This window comes from Triplophysa dalaica, chromosome 8 (genome assembly GCF_015846415.1).
Source record: "Triplophysa dalaica isolate WHDGS20190420 chromosome 8, ASM1584641v1, whole genome shotgun sequence".
Taxonomy (NCBI): Eukaryota; Metazoa; Chordata; class Actinopteri; order Cypriniformes; family Nemacheilidae; genus Triplophysa; species Triplophysa dalaica.
Genome location: NC_079549.1, coordinates 20208173 through 20232260, shown reverse-complemented (window position 1 = coordinate 20232260; position 24088 = coordinate 20208173). Strand labels below are relative to the sequence as shown.

The 24088-nt window shown below is 37.1% G+C and overlaps 1 protein-coding gene across 3 annotated transcripts in view; it reads right to left on the bottom strand.

Moving 5' to 3' along the window:
- Window positions 1-926: 926 nt before the first annotated feature.
- LOC130427223 (striated muscle preferentially expressed protein kinase-like) overlaps window positions 927-24088 on the bottom strand; it is a 30523-nt gene continuing 7361 nt past the window's right edge. Inside the window, exons 1-5 of one of the 3 annotated variants that reach the window (XM_056754482.1) lie at window positions 12553-12963; window positions 6414-6456; window positions 3919-3948; window positions 3480-3581; window positions 927-1245 (exon numbers count right to left, since the gene is read on the bottom strand). In XM_056754482.1, coding sequence (XP_056610460.1) covers window positions 935-1245; window positions 3480-3581; window positions 3919-3948; window positions 6414-6456; window positions 12553-12717 — 651 coding nt within the window. In that variant the 5' untranslated portion in view covers window positions 12718-12963 and the 3' untranslated portion in view covers window positions 927-934. Of the gene's footprint in view, window positions 1246-3479; window positions 3582-3918; window positions 3954-6413; window positions 6457-12552; window positions 12964-24088 lie in introns of those variants that run through there. The other 2 variants (XM_056754483.1, XM_056754480.1) reach the window with 2 other exon arrangements.

The window sequence follows — 24088 nt, the reverse complement described above, 5'->3', positions numbered from 1 at the left end:
GGTAGATTTGTAGTTCTGGGATATTTAATGTTTAAATATATTACCTGGATTTTTATTGTCTTTTTCACACCGCTATGCTGCGTCGCTCCGAAATATGCAAACAGATGCCATAGAGACGTTTTTTCACATTTTCTTCCTCAGCTTAAAAAACTCAAACTTGTAAAACTCAAACTTGAAAGCGATTTCAACAAAATTATGAGATTTGACAAGACACCAAAGTCTGCAAAATGTTTATACATTATACAGAAACAACCTTTACGTATGAAAACAATTGTGTTTGATCGTATTTCGATTTCTCTGTGAAATATCTGAGAAAATAGTGTCAAGTTAAAAAAAAAAGCAACAAAAAATTCCTCCGGGGACAACGTTAATTTTTTTAAAATCAAGCTATCTATATTGCAAACTAACAGGGCATGAAATCACTGCACTTGTTGAATGTTACTTAGATTAAAAATTTGGGTTAGATGAAAATATAAGCATCAACTAAAGTTGTGTCATTTCTACACTGCTCTACAATGATAAAATAATAAATGCAAGTTTTAACAAAAAATGGTTGTGCTGCCACTTGCGAATGAGTCACATATAAGACTTTCTGGCAGCTTACATACCGAAGCTCTTGCACTTTGTGGGTTGAGCTGAACCTCATCCAAACGCAGAGAGCCCACTCACTGTATCTTCTGTCATTCCTGTGGTGATGTAAGATGCCTCATGGGGCCACCACAACACGGCGCAAATACTGAGAGAGAGAGAGAAAAGCAATCACAGCCTCAGGTCTCTCCCTTCCCAAACACTTACACTGGGGACTATGTTAGAGCGAGGGTCTCTTGTGACTCTGTGTGACCGGGGCTGTGGTTGTTCATCTATTCATGAGGGATCTTTTGGGATTTTTGGTCTGCTTATTGTGGGCTGTGGCAGATTGAGATTAGATTTTTACTTACAGGGGTACAGAAAAAGTCCTTCCTCTATAAAGACTGAATGTGCTACCATAGTAATCGCTAGCTAAAGACACACTTTCCTCGGACCCCCACACTGGACGGGACAGATTGGCGCGTGACGCTCGAATCAGAGGCTCGACCCCTAGGTGCCTGATCTGGGTGCCCGTCGGCTCCCGGCTGTTGGCTTGCCTGGCTGACTGCTGTCCTGGTGCTCTTGATCCTAGGGATGGTGCTTCTCTTTCCAACACTGAGGTCTCACCGCCTGCCCAGTGATCGCTCGTATCTGGGGCGACATCCATCATCCTTTGACCTATGGGACAACAACATGGGAACAAATAATGAAATAAAATAAATTTATGTTAAAAACATTTTATACTCTTCTTAACATATATATATACATATAAAAAAAAATATTTATAAAAATATTTTCACATATAATTTTTTTGTATATATTGATGGGTAGTTCACAAATAAACTGTACATACGTCCTATGGGGTACTTCAAAGATGTAGAAAAAAATAACAATGAAGATAAATCTCTAATACTATATTATACCATAAATATATACATATTAATAATATCAAATATTACACAATCTGGAATTTGATTTCATTAGCTTGTATTCAGAAGCTTGAGGATTAAAGCCCAGGAGTTGCTCTTCAGCTGCAAGCTTTGTTTCCCAGATCCCAGCTGATGCTTGGATGTGACTGAATGTATTACACTGCAGTCAGGAAACATCCATCAATATCAATAACACTGAGCCCCCACTACCCCTCTACACACACCCAAACAGATCAAATCAATCACTCATACCACCATGAAGTTCATCCGAGCCACCAAATCCTTGACACATATATTTTATCTAATCTTTTTGTTGGTAAAACTGTGAGGTTTGATTTTGTAGAAATACTTTGGATGTTACAGTCATTTGTCATGCGGTGTTAGGGCAGGTACATCATTTATCATTTTGTTGATGACAAACAAGCTAACTTTACAGAGAAATATCTCATTCAACCTCCATTGCTCGCAGTGTGTTTCTCTAAAATCTATCTTCGCTGAAAGCAGCACTGCACACAAGATGAATTTCAATGTTATACGTCGAGATCAAAACGGATATTTATACACAGGCCATGTTGGTCCCACATCTCTCATTTCTAAGCTGAAATAAGCATGTCAAGTAAATATCACTATTTTTGGTGGCTGTTTACAGTGATGAAAGAAATGGAAATATGGTCCAATCTGTGAAAAGTACAACACCACCTGCTATCCCCAGGAGATTGTGGGAAAGCTTTTGTCAACAGAAAAGACAACTGAGATTTCATTTGTCTAAACTCGGCAGAGGACTTAATAGAATCAAGAGAATTGACTTTGAAAACACATTCATGCTATTCCTATTTTTATGAAAAATATCAGATTTAAGATTACAAACTAAGGGTGTAAAAGGATATAACACATACAATACAAACTATTCTGCATCCAACCAAGATATTTAAAATCAGCTGAAGTGCACACAAACCAATCTATTCGACAATTGTTAATAATTCTATATAGACCACTTCAGATGCTGTAAACAACACTGGATCGACACTGGTCCAGAAAAACATCTTGTTTCAGTTCATTAACACTACAGAAACGTTACAACATAATACAACCAACAGTATATGTATAACCGATTTGATATGCTAAACTACTATCTTTAAGATTAAAATGATATGTGTTATATTTAAAAAATATTAAATAAATAAAAAATGACACCGGATTAGCTTTTGGACCAGTGTTTACATCTCGTGAAGTGGTTTATAAAGTGTGGTTTAATTAGAAATGGAAACATACACTATCAATTTACTAGTTCCATATGTAGATGAATTAGAAATAAATGAACACTATAGGATTGTGAGTAATTAGATTGAGCAGAGCAAAAGTTCCAGCTAAACTGCTTTGTACATTACATCATATAAAATTCTAGTTTTAATTTGCCATACAGAAGCAATCTCTTCTGTGATCATTTCTTCTAGATACTCCAACGAGCACCACTTCTAAGATCCCCGATGAGAAAACTTTGGAGACCTACCACAGTTCGAAAATAGATTTGAAAGAAATGACAGTGGTCCATAAAAAAGATCATTTATGTCATGTTGTGTCAACTAGTGCAACAAACTAAAGATTGAATAGGAATTCATTGATGCAATGTGTCACAACATTTCCTGAAAACCTAACATGTCAATAGAGATTAACAATGAGTCTTTAAATGACAATAATGGGTTAAATGAGTTGACCTAAATAGGTTGATAAAAACAATAAATGTTTTGTATGAATTATTCCTATTACAGCCATACAATTTACATTACATTTATGCCTTTGGCAGATGCTTTTATCCAAAGCGACTTACATTGCATGGTGTTATAAATTTGTTTCTGATAATAAATCAAAGCCAACAAATAACTAATATTGACTTTATATAACTTTTTGTATGCATGCTTTGTTATAGGATCAATTTTAAAATTGGGCTGTATAAGAAGCAAAGAATATTGAAGGTATATTTACCTGCAGGCACACGTTGGGCCTCATCTTGAAAACCTCTGGCCCCTTCTTTACCTTCCAGGGGTATTTGTGGCTCAGTGGCTTCGTCTTCTGTAGTCTCTGAGTCTGAGATAGAAATACAACATTAAGCTACAAACCAAACCAAGCGAGTCATAATGAGAACCGATCAAACAAAAGAAAGCTTTGTAAAAGTTGAGTTTACGTGAGAGCACGTGTAAAGAAGATTAATATCGCTGATATAAAGATCGAAATACACAAACATTCTTTTAAGCAAAATATTACTTTATGTAAGGAAATGGGTACCACTCTAGAGGAAAAGCTAGAGTTGTCCCATAGTGATAAATGAAATGAGTAAATGAAAATGGTGTTTGAGATGGGTGGCATGGTGGAAAAACAGAGGACTGACCTCTGTAGAGAGCACAGAGATAAAAACAAACATTACCATAACTTTGCTTCCGACAGGAGCGGAAAACTTCGCTTCCATAGTGGCAGAGGAGAAAACGAGACAAGACATCACTGTTACTATATAGGCGAATCCCATGCTTGGTAAAGCAGACATGCAGCTACAAACTGCTGAATAAACACATTCTCCTGACAGCTTTTTGCTGACAACTCGCCTAGATTAACTGGCCTCGGCTGACTGGCAACTTGCGGTACGAAATCACTGCCATCTGTTTGCGTTTGTTCATCTCATATTATTAATAAACTGCTAGAAGGTAAACAAGCATACTTTGCGATCCAATGGTTTACCATTTTAAAATGTTGGAGAGTAGTTTCAAGTAGCTATAATGCCGTATAGGCATTGTTGAGTAAAGTAATGCACTTCTGTTGTTTTCAACAGTGTTGTTTTTCCAGGACAAGCTGTTTTTAGATGTAGCTCTATAACTACAGATTTAGAGCGAGGTGGAGCGAGCATTTTACATTTTTTCTCTATGGTTGGTGTGAGACTTTTAAGGTGGATCCGAATATTGATTCACATACATGCACCATTTTGGTATTTTTATATCACAATATTTTTGATTCTTACATAAAGTTCTATTTATAGTTATGATATTGTTGTGTAAAAAATATATGTCCAATTTGCACAACTGTTACATTAACATTACTGTACGAGTAAGCTGGAAATGTCTATTTTAAAAGTAACTTTCCAAACAACAGTGATTTCATTAAAGAGAGTAAAAAACAATGTGAAGTGTTAAAGAAGTGTTAGAGAAGGTAAAGCGTAATTTTCCATTCAACACTTTAAATTGATAGTTTATTTAAAATACAGAGATTGAGATTAACTACATTTAATAAAATGAGACATGTGAATTGTCAATGCATAAATGGCACTGTGCTATTTGTAAATATTAATAACTATCAGAGACATTTCCCTCTAAACACTCATATGTAAAAAAAGGAAATTATGTAGAAGAGCGTCTTTTACAAATGAAGAATATAACACGAATAAATTCTGCATGTATGATCAATTATATAAGGCATTGATTCAGTTTAAAGAGCTTTTATACTGTAGGGTGCCACGTCTAAATCTCATCACATCAGTGCAAATGTGTCAGCAGTTTGCATAAATTGCTTCAATGCTAAGCACTGCTAAGCTATCTGCATTATTGATGCCGAGATTAATGTGCCTCTGTACATAAAGTGGATTGATTCATTGTCAAGCTCCTCTTTATCGGAGCGAGCGAATAGACAATTTCAGAAAATCTGTCCTGCAAGACCCGCTGAACCCAATCACACGGACGGTGGCAACAAGCACTGACATGTCTACAACAAAATCACATCAAGTAATACAAACTACAAAGGAAATAACAAAACGCAATGATTTATTACAATTCAATCGAAACAAGAATATCAACAACAACATGTGACAATTAAAAAAAATGTGGTCAATATTTAAAACCAAGGATACATTAACTGTCTGCTATTGAGTGTGTGGGCTGATATAATGCACACTAAATTGCTTTATAACTATCAAACATGAATATAAATGACATTCCCATTAGTAGTCATTCATAATGGAGGGGCTTGATTCTTAAACTCATTACAATTATATATGCTGTATAGCGCAAGGGTGCTCAAAGTGATAAATGCTCGAATAACTATGTAATATAAAGCAATTTAAGGTAAAAAGCATTTTATAAATTTATAATCATTTCAACGTGAGGAGGCTCCAAATGTCTGTGCAGTGTGCACACTTCTGTATACAGGGTCAGAAACACATTCCACCCGTCCCTCCCCCCTTTGGAAGCACTATGGTGGCTCTCACAGGATTAACATGTCGTCACGTATTTGCTTCTTTGACGAAGGAAAGCAGTTTGTCCCTTTAGGGCTAATGTAGAAACATGGCGAATTCCAGAGCAATTAAGAGAGAGTTGTGCCAATGGAAGTCCAAAACGCCGGAGTTTCACGTGATTAATGGAGCCTTCAGACAGTTCCAGGAAGTTATGTTTTCTCTTAAAATGCTTTATTTCTTTTTTATTTTTATTCATTAAATGGCTTTTGTCTTTAAATGGGTTAGAAGTTTACCTCAGTTGGTCTGTTTAGTCGGAGCTCCATAACTAGTAACTTCTGGGAAATATTGAAGGCCTCCATTAACCGCCATTGCTGTGAAAAAACTGTTCCATTGGAGTCAACTGAGTTGACGTGACTCTCTTCTCAATGGCTCTGGCGAATTCCATGAAAGGGGAGCCGCGTTGTATGTAGATTTAAATAGCTCATTTTTAGGCAATAAAAACATAACGCTTCATTATGTTAGGTCTTTATACACCTATAAAGATATATACTGTATCTATATATCACACTGCATTTCTGTCAATAGTTCCTCAAAGCATCCTTGGTTTTAAATAAAGACCAGACACAGTAGATAACTGACAGACTCTGAAGCGGTATTGTAAAATCTGTCTTGTAATAACCTGTTAACTATAAAGCCAAACACACCATGAGTAAACCGTCCAAATGTTCGGTTAGAGTGTCCGTTCTTCTGGAAAGAGAAAGAGAGAAAAAAACATTTTAGAGCATGCTCACAATTATCAGTAGCACTTTAAACTTAAAGTGTGAGGTTTGCAAACAACCATGACAAACAGTTCAGAAGGCATCTCCAAAGTAGAAAAACAAAAGCGTTAATAACTGCCATTTACCTAACGTTTTGTACCTCTGGTTGGTTTTCGAAAAAGCATGTCCGTCTTTGCTCTGCTAACCTAGATTTTATATCTAATGTAGGGCATTTGGTGACTGAAAGCAAAAAAACTGATCTAGTTGGCGTTGACGTGCCTGCGTGTCACCTTGGATAAAACGCATCTGGTAAATAACAAGTATGAGAGCATCTCTACGAAATGCTTGATGATCTAATTCTGCAGCAGAACTGTCAAATCTAAGATGCGCTTTAAGGCATGCAATATCTTCCTCCATTCCTAAACATATTCATCTACATTTAGTGGAACATTTAATGTGATTCCCAGTAACTTCATATCCACCTGTATCCAATTCTGGCAATGGATGGAAAGTGAACCGAAGCGGCACTGAGGACGCAGTGGGCAGTGGCTGTCTGTCGCTCTCAATACATTAGTTACAGGCAGAAATGAAATCCTAATGGTTGAGGCATAAGTCATTTCAACCCCTTCTTTTGTGATTCAACTTCCTAACAGCATTAGCTGAGGATGGCAGCCATCGGTTTTAGACACCATTGATTGGAGGTTTGCAGGGCATATAAAAGAAAGGGGGACTGGGACGAAGTGATAGCCAGTCATTTGACCGTATTTGCGTGAGCTCGGCTCTTTCCGCTGCTGTAAAGCAAACATTTACAGGGCATTAAAAGCTTTAAATAATTCATAGGCGGAGGAGAATTCTTGTAGATGCGATGCCAGTTAATTTGTCATTAACCTCCAAGTTTGCCAGCTTAATGGACAAAAAAGTCAGTTCCACTCCACAGCACAAATGACATGCATTATGCAAAAGATCTGCATTCGTGTATTGTGTTCATTAGTCAAAGCTTAAAACAGCAACTCAACTGCCACAAAAATACACATGATGGTCTATCCTTCATGAAAAATGCACATAAAATTAGGGCTGTTCAATTGATTAATCGCGATTAATTGCATCCAGAATAAAGGTTTGAGTTTACATAATATATATCTGTGTAGTTTATCAATTGTTATATTTTTCTTAAATATATGCATTTATGTGTATGTGTTCATGAATACAAAATGAATATCACAAACTTTTATTCTGAATGTGATTAATCACGATTAATCGTTTGACGGCCCGAAAAAAATACACCTCTTCTGTTAGGTTTGTGTGCTACACACATGAATGATCTCTGATATAACTGATGAACATATTTTCAGAGAGCTGACATGAACATTAAGTTTTGGTTTGTCTCCCTGTCTTGCCATTTTATTCGGAAACCTGTTACTAACAGAGGGCCCTCAGGCTTCAATTACATTCTCCAAACTGACAATGATCCAAAGTGACCTGCCAAATGCACACTCGATCTTTTGACTGTGAGCAGGCCACCAGGGGGGATCTTCATCCAGCCATCTGTGCCGAGAAGAGCACAGGGGACGCTCATCTTTCTGGGCCAGACAGCAAACAGGATTTGCCCACTCTACTCTTAACATTCAGTCATTGAATAAATATTAGGGGTGTTACATTCTGCTGGTATTGACAATAATCATGATATATAAAGCCGTTATAATAGATATATGGAATACTGATGTTATTGTGAATTTGTGATATTATTTAAGAGAGTTACAAAGATTTAATAGTTACAAACTTTATCCCTTCACCCGTATTTGGAACGTGAGTCTTTGGCCAAAAACAACAACAAAGAAACACAATTAAACAAAATATATATAATAAGTTGTATAAATAATATAAAATAAAAAATCACTGATAGCATTATTTAATTATTCATTCCAATTCAATAACAACAACGGAATTAATTGAATCCTCTTCCCCTTAAACATTATGAACTAAAACTATCCATTGCCCTATCAGGATAATAAAAATAAAAAACAAATCCAAATGAGTTTTACCACACATCTTGATAGACTTCTGCAGCATATCATTACATTAAGAATTACATTTTGGCTTACAATTAAAGCAAGCTTATACAATTGAGTACATAATGCGAGGGTAGGGGAGGCAATTATGATCAAAAGACCCCCTTTCTCTTGATTTATTTGTCCTCCTGATCTGCATAATTTTCCTCCTCCATGTTTCTTCTCTTAATCTCACGGGCTGGAGCACTGCATGGGAGTTAGCCACGCCCACTCCCCATATGCACCAAATAGAAAATCGGGTTGACTTTTTATTCTGCTGAAATGATTTATATCTTCATACCACCCTGCAATATGCTAGGGTGTTGCTATATGACTGCTATAGAGTATAAATGTTTTAAAGACATTGCAGTGTGGATGCTAGGTGGGAAAGTCAAAAGAGCCCACTCTCCTGTATACAAATCCTTTAAAACGTCTCTACTTCCCTCAATATAAATCTATAGGATTTTATCAGGGGAAAGGTAAAAAATGCCTGTGATTGCTTTGTAACAGGAAACTTCTGCAAGAGGTATGATTATAGGTGTTAATCATGTCCATGGTCTCGTCTGTCATCTGATTCTGACTGCGTGCTGAGAAAATACATATAGCCTAATATTAATGATTTGAAAATCACACTCATAACAATGGGAGGTAAGTGAGAACGTTAACATTTATTAAAAAAATAATGAATAATTGCCTTTTAGACGTAGAGGCGTGTTCTGTCTGAATTGCCATCCAAGCTGTCCATTTTAAATGTATAGTTTAAATTATTTCTCCATTTTACTAGACGGGGGGCAGCTGACAGTCTCACAATGCTGACGAACATTGTTTATTGTAATTGTCCTGCCAACTTCATGTAAGCAGAGAGAATATAGTCATCTTATCCTCAGTCATGTTCACACCTCAAGGTAGAAATTAATAGCTCTGTTGGGGCAGTGGATGTTTTTCTCACACCCTGGGTGGAAACGGGGAAGTGAACGTGCATTGAGTCTATTTCATCCGACAAAATCGTCCGAGGCATGTTATTCAGTACCTTGGAGAGCTCCACTTTGCTTTTCAGCCCACACCATAGTCATTCACTCCTGATGAATAAAAGCCACTCCAGGCTCTTTTGATGAATCATCGTGGCCTTTGGTCAGCAGGTAATTTATTTGTTGCCCGGTTAGGAACACACTGAGCTCTGATGAATGCCGTCTGGCTCTATCTAATCCGGCCTGCTGTATCTGCTTTGTCCTCTAGCTCCGCACTCTCAGCCCCGAGCGAACGGCCTATTTCAATCTCACCCAGTCTAACTTTTCATTACTCCTGCCAATGCGGCATGTGAATCACTTCACACCTTAGGAAACACAGTTCTCTTTTTCTGGTGCCCGTTGGGTCTGCTAACTCTTCCGAATCGGTACAACGGGTTCGCGTGATTGATGCTCTCCAATACACTGCTGAGTTTGTATGTGTTCACTAGGCATTTTTGAAGATTATTACAGTGCTCGGGCAGCACTATATCGATATTCATCAAACATTCTGGTTAGAGGCGTGTTCTATTCAGCACACACCTCGTTAAATGGATTGCTGAGTACGGATTCCTGTGCTGTGTTGATATATTTTTATTGAAAGTGGATGGTGGAGTTGGATATAGGAATGAGTTTGGCCCTTATAAATAGCCAGTAGACTTAAGCCACAGCCAAGTGCCAGGACTTCATGTTGGCAAAATTTGGTGGTATTAAAAAGATGGACCATTTTATTAGAGATGGATACATATTTAACCTGCTGAAAAAATAACAGAACCCTTTAAATAAATTGTTATGGTTTTAAAGGTGTTTGTAATGGTTTTAATGGAAACTGTAATTGTATCTACTGGTATTTGATGGATTCTATTGGTGCGATGTTAAATCCTACTGGAAATAATGCCCAAAGCACACCACCAAAATTAATTTTGTAATGGTTTTAATGGAAACTGTAATTGTATCTACTGGTATTTGATGGATTCTATTGGTGCGATGTTAAATCCTACTGGAAATAATGCCCAAAGCACACCACCAAAATTAATTTTGTAATGGTTTTAATGGAAAAAGCTAATGGTTCATAATGCTATTTGGAATGGAAACCTAAAGAATTTCTTTAATGGTTTTTATTGGGGTTTTTTTTTCCAAAATTTGCCAATATAATATCTATTTCTGAAAGTATGTATACCAAAAATTAATCTGAAATATCAAAAACATCCAACATTTAGGAGTATATTGATATTTCCTTTAGGAAATTGTTTCCCAACCAACGACAAAAGTAGTCCCTGCTTAAACAAATAAAACCAACAATAGAACATTTTAGGGATTTATTGGTTATAATGGGAATTGTATTGATTTTAATGGAAATTACAATAGTGTCTACTGGCATGGGATGGATTATATTGGTGGGATCTTCAATCCTATTGGAATAATGTCCAAAACACATTACAAAAATAAACTTTGAAATGGTTTTAATAAAAAAGCTAATAGCCTGTAATGGTATTTTAATGACCACTAGAATTTCTGCAGTGGTTTCAATTGTTTTTCCAGCAGGGGTTTCACCAGTAACAGCAAATATTCTGGACCAGCCTAAAACACCCGAAAATGAAGGAAATACATCAATATTATTCATTTAACACGACAGAGAATTACATTACTATTTAGCCTACATCTGAAATTCTGACTCAGCCACCTGTTCGAGATCTGTCTGGTCTCTCAGCTACACATCCACCTCATCCACCCTCCTCCCTCTGTCTGTGACCAAGATCCAATTATCTTTTTCTTTCAACCCCCCTCCATTCACACCCACTTTTCCTTTCATCTTCACTATCACCTCAAGATGAAGGAGCTCATATTTCACCTTTAAAATGCCATAAAATAACAAATTGTGAAAAGCAGACGGTCTCATAGACTCTCGCTCGATGACACACAGATTGCTCAATTTCTACTTTATGTGCTGTACAAGGTTGATATTTTCACCTGACAGGCTGTGTGTTGTTATTTCATCGACCAGTGCTTCTTGCCAAGTCAAGCATCGCTAGTATTGCTCATACATTGGCGTGAGACATTTGATTTAACATTTAACATTAATCTCCTGAGTTTTAGAATGGAAGTTATTCTGCACCAGACATAAAGACAATCAAATAGTCTTCTACATTTTGGGCAATAACAGACGACAAACATTTATCTAGTGATTTTAATACAAAGAAACACCTAGCCGAAACTGTGGAATCCACCTATCAATGCCTTAGCAACCGCATAGCAACGCCTGGCATCATAGTAGTGGTTTTTGCACAAGTAGCACTCACATAAGAAAACAGATTTTTAAGGGAAAAAAGCCTTCCAATGTGTTGCTGTTGGCAGTACATATTCATTTTTAGAGACTGTGGGGAATTAAAGATGTCCCAAACCTCAAACTTAGCATTTAAATTAGAAGCAGGCACATTTTAAAAATGCTATAGTATACAGATCTCTAAACATATGCATCATAGGAAGGAATGGATTTATTTTCCATGCACTTGGACCTGGATTTAACCAAAATGCTGACTTGACATTAAAATGCCATATGCATCTACTATAATACAAATCAAGATTAATGTTGGTTTCTACAATAAAACATTTCATTAAAAATAATATTATCTTGGAAACCCTTCCCTAATGAAAGACCCCAATATGATTTAATAGCAAAGCAGGAACTGTCATGTATGTTCTCCGGGGCATCCTGTCTCATAATTCTAGGATAAACCAGAATGCGTTAGGATCTGGTTAAACGAGCCATTGACGTTCACCTATTCAACTCTAATCACACTCACGCAATTAGGCAGATGGGTGCCGGCGTTTGTTTACAAGAAAAGGGTGGGGCGCGAGTGTGAACATGCAGCGCAAAAAGGAGGGAATTGGGTCAAGCTTCCCACAGACTCCCCTTAGAGTCCACCGGTTGACAAAACCCAAACAAGACCCATAAGTCAAACTCCAACTCACAGACAGCTACGATTTAACATACAGTCAAACAGAATGCATAAAGAGACATGCAAGACTCACCTGAAATCGTTTCTTAGACCAGATTTTCTTCATCGCTTGGAGCAATCCTGGTCTTTTGTTGCGTTTGACAGAGGTGGGAGTGATGCTTTCTGGAAGCTGGGGATTGACGGTCAGACCCGACGGTGACCTGATGGTCTCGCCGAAAGCATGATCTGAATCCAGCATGGACTGCTGCAAAAAGCCACAAGGAAAATGGAAACGTACCCAACCGAGAGACGCACTATTTCGGAAAAAAAACCTTTTTGCAAAACGTTAAAGTTCTTTCTTAACAACTTGATTGCTCTAAACATGCTCACTGACGACAAAACCACAGTATTTTAAAGTTCACGGCTGCCGATATTCCACTGTTGCTCTTCCAGTTTAGAGTAGCTCAAACGTTAGAGAAAATAAATCTTGGTAGCCGGCACCTTTTCTGTGCTTCGGGAATCCCAGAGGAAAATAATCACTGCTGCCTGCAAACCATCGATAGGCTGCTTGAGAAGAGACCAATAAGAGCGCAGGATAACAAACACAGCCAGCTGCAGCGAGTGAAGGAGTGCGTGTGATAGAGAGCAAGAGAGAGGGAGAGAAACCACTACCCTGCCGCGTTTCAGGGGAAGGGAGGGGAGAGAGAGAGAGAAAATCTCATTTAAAAAAAAATCTAAAGAATGAGTCAGTGCTCTTGAGCCTTAGCATTAGGGGGTACTATATCCAGTTTTGATTTTTTCGTTGTTTTTTCACCTCACCTCCTGTTGTTTGCTGCACTGAGGCACAGAGCATCTCTCCTGCCCAGCATCAGCAAATTCAGAGGCTTAACAACAGTAGTGGAGTCTCCTCTCCTCACATGCAGGATCAATGCTTGTGACGTCAGAGCTGCCTCCAGCCGATGGAGGTCTGACAGCACACCACCGGCACGTCTTCAAAATACTTCAATTGTTGTTGTTTCTTTGCCCCCCGAGGTGGTTGTGGGTGGTATAGTCAAAATGTCATAAGAGAAATGAATATATTTACATCATGGCAACAGTATGATATATAGTTATTTTGCTAGTGAATTAATGGAAAATGTCCTGCAGTTGGTACAGCATTTCTGTATAAAACATGCTGTATAACTTGAATGCACTTTGGTTAGAAGCGTCTGCCAAATACATAAATGTAAATATTTATATTCAACACAAACTAAATACCAGTGTGGAGATGCCCGTTTTGGAAATACTTTACAACTGAAAATGAAATCCGTGCATGGTGAACATTGCACATTACGCACAGTGATATATACACAAATAATATTGGGTTATTTTCAACCCAGCGTTGAGTCAAAAAGGGACGGACCCGACCATTGGGTTATAACTTAGTTTTAGCCAATTTTGGGGTCAAATATAATCATTTTTGTGGTTTATTAAAACAGCGGCTGGGTTGAAAATAACTGTCACTAATTCACATATTTTGGTTTATTAACAATTTATACAATTTGACATGCCTTGGACAGGAATCAGATATTCATAATGAGAAGACAAAAGCAATCTAGTGCGGCTTCAGATTTGCATAATGATTTTATAAATTATAGAGTAATCTCGCACCTGCGACGTTAGCAGACGGGTCAAGGGACGCCGCATCGATTTCCAGGTCTTTAATTTCAGGAGACAACAGCGATCCATAGCCGTACAGATACATCATCAACTTGCATGTCGTACAACAAAAATACGTTTGAAAGGCGCTTGGAAATATATGGTGGTCTAAATGAAAGGGCTGTTGAAATGGATTGCTGTTTTTCATATCCAAACAGCCCTCATTATACAGACTGCCGCCTGCTGAGGAGGAACGTTAAGTGGGGTTGTGAGAGATCCAGACACCCAAAACAATTAATTCTCGTCATTTGCCATAATGAGTGTGATTGATGGTTTCTTCCAATTATTCTGTGTGCTGCTGTTCTCACCTGGTACATTTGGTCTTATGCGTGTAGTCGCATGCGTACAATCCAAAATTGACAATATCAAACAAATAAATTAAGCCTCTGAAACAGATTTCTGTTTTGGCTGAAATCACAAATGCCTTGCAAACCACCCGTCATGTATTAAGCCCTTGATGATGTTTCAATTTAACTTTAAATTAGTATTTCCCAGACGTCAGAATCGATTTTCTGTTTGAGTCAACACATTATCTAACAAACAAGTTCTTCCCTGTGTTTTTATAATATACACAGTATCTCTTTTTCATCTCTGGCTCTCTCACTGGTCAATATCAAATCAAGTGGTCCATCTCTCTCTTTTCCTGCTCTGTTGATTTTATAAATTGATCTTGAAAGACAGTTTACCCAATAATTGTCATTATTTACCTTGCCTCATTTCCTGTCAAATCAATATCACTTGGAAATGTGGAACAAAAGAAACATAAAGGCTATACAATGAAACTGAATAGGTACCGGGGTTTCGTAAAAAGAAAAACATGCAGGGGATGGAAAAATATTTGAAAGAATAGAAAAGTGAGCAATTTTTACAAAGTTTTAAGTAAACCATATTTTTTGCTCAGAGGTTGCTTTTTTATAGTTTAGTAGATTTGTTGACATTCTTGGATGTTTAAATTAGGATCAAAGTAGTCTCAGATATTTATCTTCAAATTGCTAGGATACATACAATTAGAAACAAATGGGACAATATAAGAGTATGGAGCTGTAACATTAGAGTTTCGTACATTATTTTCAAAATATTGGGATATTTTAACCTAGCGTTGGGTCAAAAATGGTCGAACCCAACTTTTGAAGTAAATTTACCAAGAAAATGTTTATAATTGACCCAACAATAGGCTAAAACAATCCAGCATAGCTAAATTAATAACCCAAGAGTTTGGTTTGTTCATTTTTTGACTCAATGTTGGGTTGAATTTAATATATCAGATATTTTCGAGGTTTTTTCCCAGGTGACGCTGGAGACTTAAAGGGAAAGTTCACCCAAAAATGACAATTCTGCGATTCTTATCATTTCAAACCTATATGACTTTCTTTCTTTTGCAGAACACAAAATTCACTTGCATTTGTTTTGAGTCCACACAGTAGAAGTGAATGGGTGCCGGTGCGGTTCGGTTACCAACTTTCTTCAAAATATCTTCTTTTGTGTTCTGCAGAAGAAAGGAAGTCATACAGGTTTGAAATGACAAGAGTGAGCAAATAGTGACATGACAAATTTCCTTTTTGGGTGAACAATCCCTTGCTTTACATTTTACGTTGATGTCTAAACAACAGAGTTCTCATCTGTGATTTTTCTCTCTTATGGGAGTTATTCAATATTAATAAGTAAAGTGAAGAAGGCAATTTCTGATAATCTCTAGAATTATCAGTATCAGTATCGCTGCTCTTATGAGGATAAATCACAACACTGAGACATTAAACCAAAGACAGAGGCAGAACTGCAGTGTGACTCATTTTAGCACTTTTCAAAACACAGCATCAAGCCTGTCTCACGAACCCTTCACTCATAACTGTGACCGCCCAGCGGGCAGCAAAATAATGGTTTTCCATCTCAATGTGAATGACTCGCTACGCAGCCGCAACGTGTGAGATATGTTGAAGTGATTAAAGCAAGCAGCGAGTAGTCCTCCAGGAGTCAGTCCCTCCAGTAAAGGACTTAATTCACGCTGCACATGCATAGAAATCACACCATGGCTGGATCAGCAGGGCCTCCCATTCCTCTCTCCCTGGGGAACCATCTAATGAAATGGGGAGCAATTCCAGAAGCCCTACAAGCACTGTGTTATAACATAAAACGACTCTATTTAACAAGAGCAAGTCACATAAATCAAGAGGGCCCTGGGATTTCATGAGTGTATTTATGTGTGTCACGGTGCTTGTCACATTTTAATGTGTTTATCAAGCAATAAACAATTTGTCATTGTTTGATCACCTTTCCTCTGTGAAACACAACATGACACATGTTTCTTGCTCTGTATTTCAATGTCTGCAGTAAAAACTTCCCTACATTTTGTCCAGTAATGATATGACCCAGTGTGTCAAAATCCAGCTAAAATCATTTTTATGACATTTATTGTTTTTTATAATGTAAAGAACATTCTTTGAAAACATAACCTTGATATCTTCAATACTGACTAAGTAAGGACACGTCAAATATTAAAATCACGATAGGGAAATCAATGGTTAAAATCAAACTGTGATGCTCATTATCTCAAATTTAGATTATGAGACTTTAGTTTGGATTTCATAGACTGGGTCACATTTTTGTTTTCAGAAAATATTTCCTCAAATATTACACATACTGAAAATAAATGATATTATTAACCATGATTATTGATATTGTGATTAATACTACACATATAAAAATATTGTAAAAAATTGACTTCCAACAAATGGTTGACACATCAACATTGTAGGTGGTGGTATTGAACCATTTAACATGTTGTCTTTATAGCCACACGAGTTACAAACTCTCTTTGCCTCTTGTATTTTAAGTCTGATTCATTGGCCAAGAAAGAGAAAACATAAATTATAAATTCTTTTTGCAATAAATGTTGTGATAATATTTCTATTGTTAATTCTTTAGGCCATAACAAATGTGTAATGAAAATCTGATATAATATACGATCCTGAAATGTATATATTTTTTAATTGCATATACCTTAATAAATTGTTTCTGTGGGTTCTGCTCAAACATTGGAAAGAAAATAAGCATATTTTATATTCTCTGAGAACAACTCTTATTATCTTACATCTTATTCTATAGATGTTTAGATTTCTGATGAGCAATTTTTTTAAGAGACTTTAATCGTGTTTTTTGCCTGGCAATTGAAATCATCATCCACTTTGACTGTATTGAAAACAGAAGCTCACACCTTCAATCTTGCTTGCTTTGTTTCATACAAGAATGAAATAATACACACAAAGGTTATTTTTGGGTGGACTATACCTTTAACACAAATCTGGGCCAGACATGTGTAATACAGGCTGGAGATTGAGTCAGACAGACACCATTATGTCTGCAAGGGTGCTACAGAAAGCAGCATACAGATAAATCATTCCACACACAGAATGTGCAAACAAATAGAATTCTGCCTCCCTGAACACACATTCATTTGCAACGTGTCAGGCTGAGAGAAGAGTCCAGAAGGCTTCAGAGTGAGATCACATAGCCTAACTCTGTGTCAGGCTGAAAAGGATAACACTGCATCATCATTAAGGAACAATAGTCACAGAGGAGTAAAGGACTAATATGTTTTTTTAAATCAAAGAGGAAAAAAATGACCAAATCATAAGCAATATCATGTAAACTACAATGTGGCCAAAATGGACCCACAACAAACCAACTATCCCTTTAAACTGGCAAATCCAAATCAGCATACATACACCGTAATAGAGCAATATGAAGACAAAGGGTCCTGCTTCCCTCTGCAGAATGGCATCAATCCACGGCAGATGGTTCTCTAAGAGCCTGCTGGTGCCTCATAGACACTCTGCGAAAAATGATCGAAGCAAATCCGGCTTAATCATCCCTTACAGTAACCGAAGCTGGGAGGTTAATGGTCTGAGTGCCGAGGAAATGCTGTTCGATGGTTTCAACAAGCACCACAGAGTCCATAGTCATCTCACGTGATGCTCTGTAGTGACTCTGAATAGACATTTATGAAAGCGTCATCTGTCCCTCAGTTTTGGCCTCCTATTAACATGTAGATGATGTTTTAAGTCAATGAAAATTAAACATAAAAAAAAAATCGGTAAACTATCTGAAAAACTTTGTTAAAGATTTTGTGTGTCATTTGTTCTAATAATCACCCTCATGTTGTTCAAAGCCTGTATGGCTCTTTCTTCTGTGAAACACGAAACCCACATTCTTCAAAATATACTGTATTCTTTTGTTTTCTGGAGAAGATTTTCTCTGTCTCTCTCGATTGAGACAGCAGTTTATTCCAGTGGAAATCTCCCTTTCTTTTGGAGAATCTTACATCTTACAACTTTTATTATTAGAGAAGTGTAAAAGTTTGTTCTAGGCCTAAACAAGTTACTAGGGGTTAACAACTGAGTCTCTAACCCAAACCTCATAGCAACACCAACAGCCCAAACTTTTACATACATTTTTGCCTATAACGTTTGAATTGTACATCGTAGAAACTAAATTATTTTTCATCTGAACCCTTGGCTCATGACAATTTTCTGTCATAAAAATTGTCCTGTTTCATCTCTACGTCCTTCTGACAAACAGATATTATAGCTATCCCTGTTCGACTATGACTTAAGTCAAATAAGTTCCTCATCAGAAATGATCCATGACTTGCACTTTTGCCACTTAATGTTAGTGCTCAGCATTTGTCTACAACAGAAAAATAAGATGAAATTGGTGTCATTGCTATAAGAAAGTAGGTCAGTGTAAGGGGTTTGAGAGGCAGGACAGACTAACTGAAATCAGTCATGTGTGTCCTGATTAAAGCCTAATTGTGTTTAAGTGTGATCCTGATCCCATCTGCACTAAAAACTGCCGAACTGCTTCACGTCAGAAGAATTTGCAGATCAGAGATCTATCAATGATGTATTCAAATGCATAAAACGTCAATGAAATCCATGTCTAGTTTTAACACACATCTACTCCTAAGGGACATTTTACATGTTCAGCTGATATTTTAAATGGAAACAACTGCTTGAAATCACTGAAAGCAAAAAAACACGATTCTCCATTCGTCCTAATTAAAGCAATTGTCACTGATGTTTGTAAGTTGGTGTAAAGCTTTTAGAAACGCCTGCCCATTTGAGTATGCCCCCTTAAACCAACAAAAAACACCCCTGAACAACAATGCAGTCGCACTGCAGATGCACTCAAAGTCTAAAGAGCATTATGGGTAATGTCTGTGGCTGCTGATAATAGTCTTCTGCTCCCTTAGGAGTCATCAATGGTTTAACAAACAGAGCAGGACAATAGTGACTCTCAATAGTGTTTATCAGGTGCCAACTGCTACATGATAACTTTTGGAAACACGGATATCACTGTTCACAAGCCACCTGTAAAATCTAATGATAATGAAATAAAACCATGTAAACATATCAGATAGAGAAAATCTTGCTTGTAAAGGGCAACTGTGTGGTAAAGTGGAAGACTGATCAAACACATCTGTAATATTCTGAAAGCAATCCTGCCCTCATGCTGGTTTATGTGTATAAATGAATTGTTCTTGAATCATCGACTATTACAGTTTTTCTCAATTGCTACAACACAATTCATGAAACAATGCACCATTTTCTCACAACCATAAACAAAGTTTCAGAACAATGCAACAACTTGTACAAACACCACACAAAAAAGCCTCATCTTGCAAAGGTTTAACCATGTTCTCACTCAGAAAACACAATTTAATGAACTGAAGTGTTCACTGTATTGTTTATCTTCTTTATAAGTCGCTTTGGATAAAAGCATCTGCTAAATGCATGAATGTAAATGTAATTTGTGCAGATGTATACTGTATTGTGTTGCATAATTGGTTCATTTTGTTCTTTGGTTTTTGAACTTTTCTTGTCTTCCAAGATCATCTTCATCTACTTTACAGTAGTGAAATGTTATATTTTTTCCTAAAGCTCATTGTTGCATTTTGCTCTATCTGCACTCTTTTATGTTGTATATTGTAATAGACAATGAGCTGTCAAATTATTCTATTCTTGAATCCCAATAAAAGATTTCAGTAACAGTGTTTTGAATTGATCTCACCAGTGTCTAAGACTATGTTATAGTGTGAGTGTTTTTGAGGGCTTGTGTGTCATATCTGGGGGAAAAGTGGGTTTTTTCAGCAAGGTTGAATGGTTTTGAGGAGAGAGCTTAATTTTGAGCTGAAAATAGGATGTTGAGGGAAATTGGTGAGAAGTTATGGATCTGTGTTTAGTGTTTCGAGAAAAGGAGCCATCATTTCAAGAAATGTGTTTAAGCAATCATGAAAAACTGTAAATATATTTTTGATGACTGATACCTTTTTTCTTGACTTATAACGGTTAGCGAATAATATTGCTGTACAAATTTATGTGTCAGATACAAATATATGTGTATAAAAAAGCAATTTGATGCCAAACAGAGCTTGTGATATAGAGGCAGCTGACAGCTGAAGGAATATATATCAAATGCACCGTGTTCCCAACTATTTTCAATGGAAAGTATCAAAAGCCTGCCTGAAAAACGCTGAATGTTGCCAGATGACGTCAAACCCTAATTTGCATAAAGGTAGTATGTAACAAGCATTAGCGCTTCAGGTCTGCTTCATGTCTCTACTCTCTGAGCTGTCGTATACAATATATCAAATAAATATCAGTATATCATTGAATCATAAGTGCTCAAACAAGGTCAATAAGTAATTTAATTCTTGGAAACACTGTTTGTACATGTGCATGTAATTCTTGGGTCAGTGCGGTATGAACTGAATGTGCTGCTTCTCCCTGCCGCTCACAGATACCACTTTTTTGAGAGAAAGTGTGTTGTGCTGCGCAGGGAAGGCAAAAACTTGCTGTCGCGAGGCAGTAGAATCGAAGCAGATTGTATCGCCAAGTCGCCAAGGCTTAGTCAGAAAGCCTTTTGAAAAATAGGTCGCTATATCTAGCAACAAAGTCGCCAAATTCGCAACACTACAAATACAAATAATCTATTTAGGATGTAATGGTATTGGTAATTGTGTTTAATATTCCTTGCAGTGAAATTTTGTTACAATTGCCCTGGTAACTGACAAATGTAATTTTTAATCAAGTATTTTTCATGTAAATTAAAAAATTTAATGACAGCATAATGTAAATAACAAAATGTACAGCATACTAATAAAAAAAAAATTATATATAAATTAACAGTAAAGTATACGTTTTCTGTAATACTTAACAATGGTTGTATTTGTTACCATTAATGCATTTGGTAACATGAAGTTCATGTCGATTTTAGCATTTAACAATACGTTTTTAAAGTCAAGCTTTAACTGTTAAAGGAGAAGTTCATCTCAAAATGAAAATTCTGTCATAATTTACTCACCCTTGATGACTCATTCTTCTGCATAACACCAGAGAGGATATCTTGAAGAATGTTGGTAACAGAAAAACTCTGGTCCCCATTGACTTACATTGGTTTTGTGTCCATACAATAGAAATGAATGGGGACCAACGTATTTTTTTATTAGCAGCATTCTTCAAAATATCTTCTTTTGTGTTTCGCAGAAGAAAGAAAATCATACAGGTTTGAAATTACTTAATGATGAGGATTTTCATTTTAAGGTAATAAACAATCAAAACCATTAAAATAATTATTTTGTCTAGTAGTGCAATGGGTGCTTGTAGCCTCTGATCATTGCTGCCTTGAATTATTTTATCATCTCAAGCATGTGACTTCATTGGCAGTCCACACGTAACACTCTAAGAGTCAATCTTACTCACACAAGCACATGTCTGTGCACACACACACACACACACACACACACACACACACACAATATGGGTATTTATCCATACCCTGAAGGACAGCAACAAGTGCAGTCTGTTTGGGGAAGTCCCCTCGTTCTGTGACCATCCTTTAACACATTGAACCAACACACAGAGACGATCAAACTGAGGTATAATGGCTGCCTGACTGTGCCCCTGTAGTGCTGTGAGATTGAAAGAGATTAAAGTGAGTTTCAAAACTACTGCAGTGAGGAACAATCTTGCCATCATACTGAATCAGATATAACAGACACATAAACTTCACAGTATATACTCAACACGCATAATTCCCTTAAAGGCAGGGTAAGTCTTTTTTCAAAAACGGTTTCTGGGCAAGTACCAAAACAAACTTGTAGCCAATCGACAGTAAGGAGCAGTCCGCTCATGTTGACGGAGGGAAGAGAGCAAGTAGGCGTTGGAAAGACTGCAGAAAGAACATTGTCTTATTTTTTACATTAAAGTAAAGGGTCTGTAGATTTTACGTATAAAAAAGAAGGATAAAAGTTAGGCAGGAGCTGAGACCTGTGTTATTATAATAAAAACTTTCCAGCTTAGACGTTATTACCCGCGATATGGCGAAGGCTATTAGTGGAGACACGCTAGCAATCACAATACTATGGTGAAGGCTTGGAGAGCAAGATCGTCTAATAACCCCCGAGGAGGTTGCTTTGGGTCGGATCAGTATGTGAACATTGGTTTTGCTGTTTGTCAGAACCAAGATATGTTGTTGTCGTTGTAATATTAGATGTTTAACGGAGCAGTTTTGAGAGTCATTGTTTATCTGGAAACAGCGTGCCGCTTATTTTATTAAAGTGGCCCTGCAACTATGTGTCATACATTCTTGCTTCTTTACAATGTTAAATGTGCTGTGTTCTCATGCTTAACATGGTCAACTTGTCAAAAAACGAGTTGGGCGTATTAAGTAGTATTTCTGTGCTCAATACACTGACGCAGCGATCATACAGGTTTAGGAAAGTTTTTTTCGAACATATAAAACCGTTTCGCAACAACCTTTCTTAGTCCCTTGTTGAACAATTCTCCCGGAAAAGCATGTGGCACAGCCACAGGAGAGCTGGAGAAGGAGCATGCACAGCAACACTTTCCATGTGTTCAGGAGAGAGAACATACGTTCGCGAAGTTCAGGTGTTTGTTTGTTCACTGCAAATGTGTGATGAATGTTCTATAAACTGTGGATATAATGCTGGATTTGGAGATCGTTTGAATCTCATATATTGAGCCGTCCCAGCGCTAAAAGATTAACCGAATGCGGTGAGTGAAACTCATGTCTGTGTTTTGCTGACAATGAGTGCGCACGTGCTTTGGTTCAGCCTACCCCTCCCCCCCACACGCGCAGTATGTTTTCGGAAACAATCCTAAAGCTGTATCTATCTTTTATTGATGTGATTATACTAAATACTGTTTGAAGATACGAAGTATGCAATACTACTCTATAGGCACACAAGATTAATATGAGATTGGCAGAAACCCTTTGTGTTACGCCCGCTTTAATGCATTATTATTTGCGTGGTCTTAGCTATAATAAAGCTAAACATTCCATGCCTCTGTTGCACAGCAAGTTCGAGGGCAGAGCAATGCAGGAAGGGGGGTGTGTTCCATTCGCATAGAAGTGAGTTTAGAAGATTGTTTTTGATTTCACATAACAACAACACTTTTCAGAAATCAATTAGCACTTCATATCCACACTTCCAATGTGCTGCTGACCTTCATCATCCACTGCTGCTGCATAAAACGGTCATGAATAAAGGATAAGCTGTGTTTCTGAATCTACTCAATCAACATGTAATTTTTACATAGCCACAGCGACATACAGCAACAAGACTGTATTGTTTAGGTTGAGCCTCCATGAATCTGACCGGGACCATTAAAAGTCTTATACTGTATATGTATATAAAGCAAATTTCAATTTACTTAATTTTAGATAAAAAAAGATTGTTCAGCTACAGGTCACGTTATTATTAAGACTAAATGAGATGCAATAACAAAAATATAAACGTTTAACAAAAAAATTCATTTAAATGCAGCAGTATAAAACGTGTATTTTTCAGCATTTCAAAATTTCTTTAACAAGACAAAGCCTATATCGGAATGATAGCTGGAACTAGCTGTTTA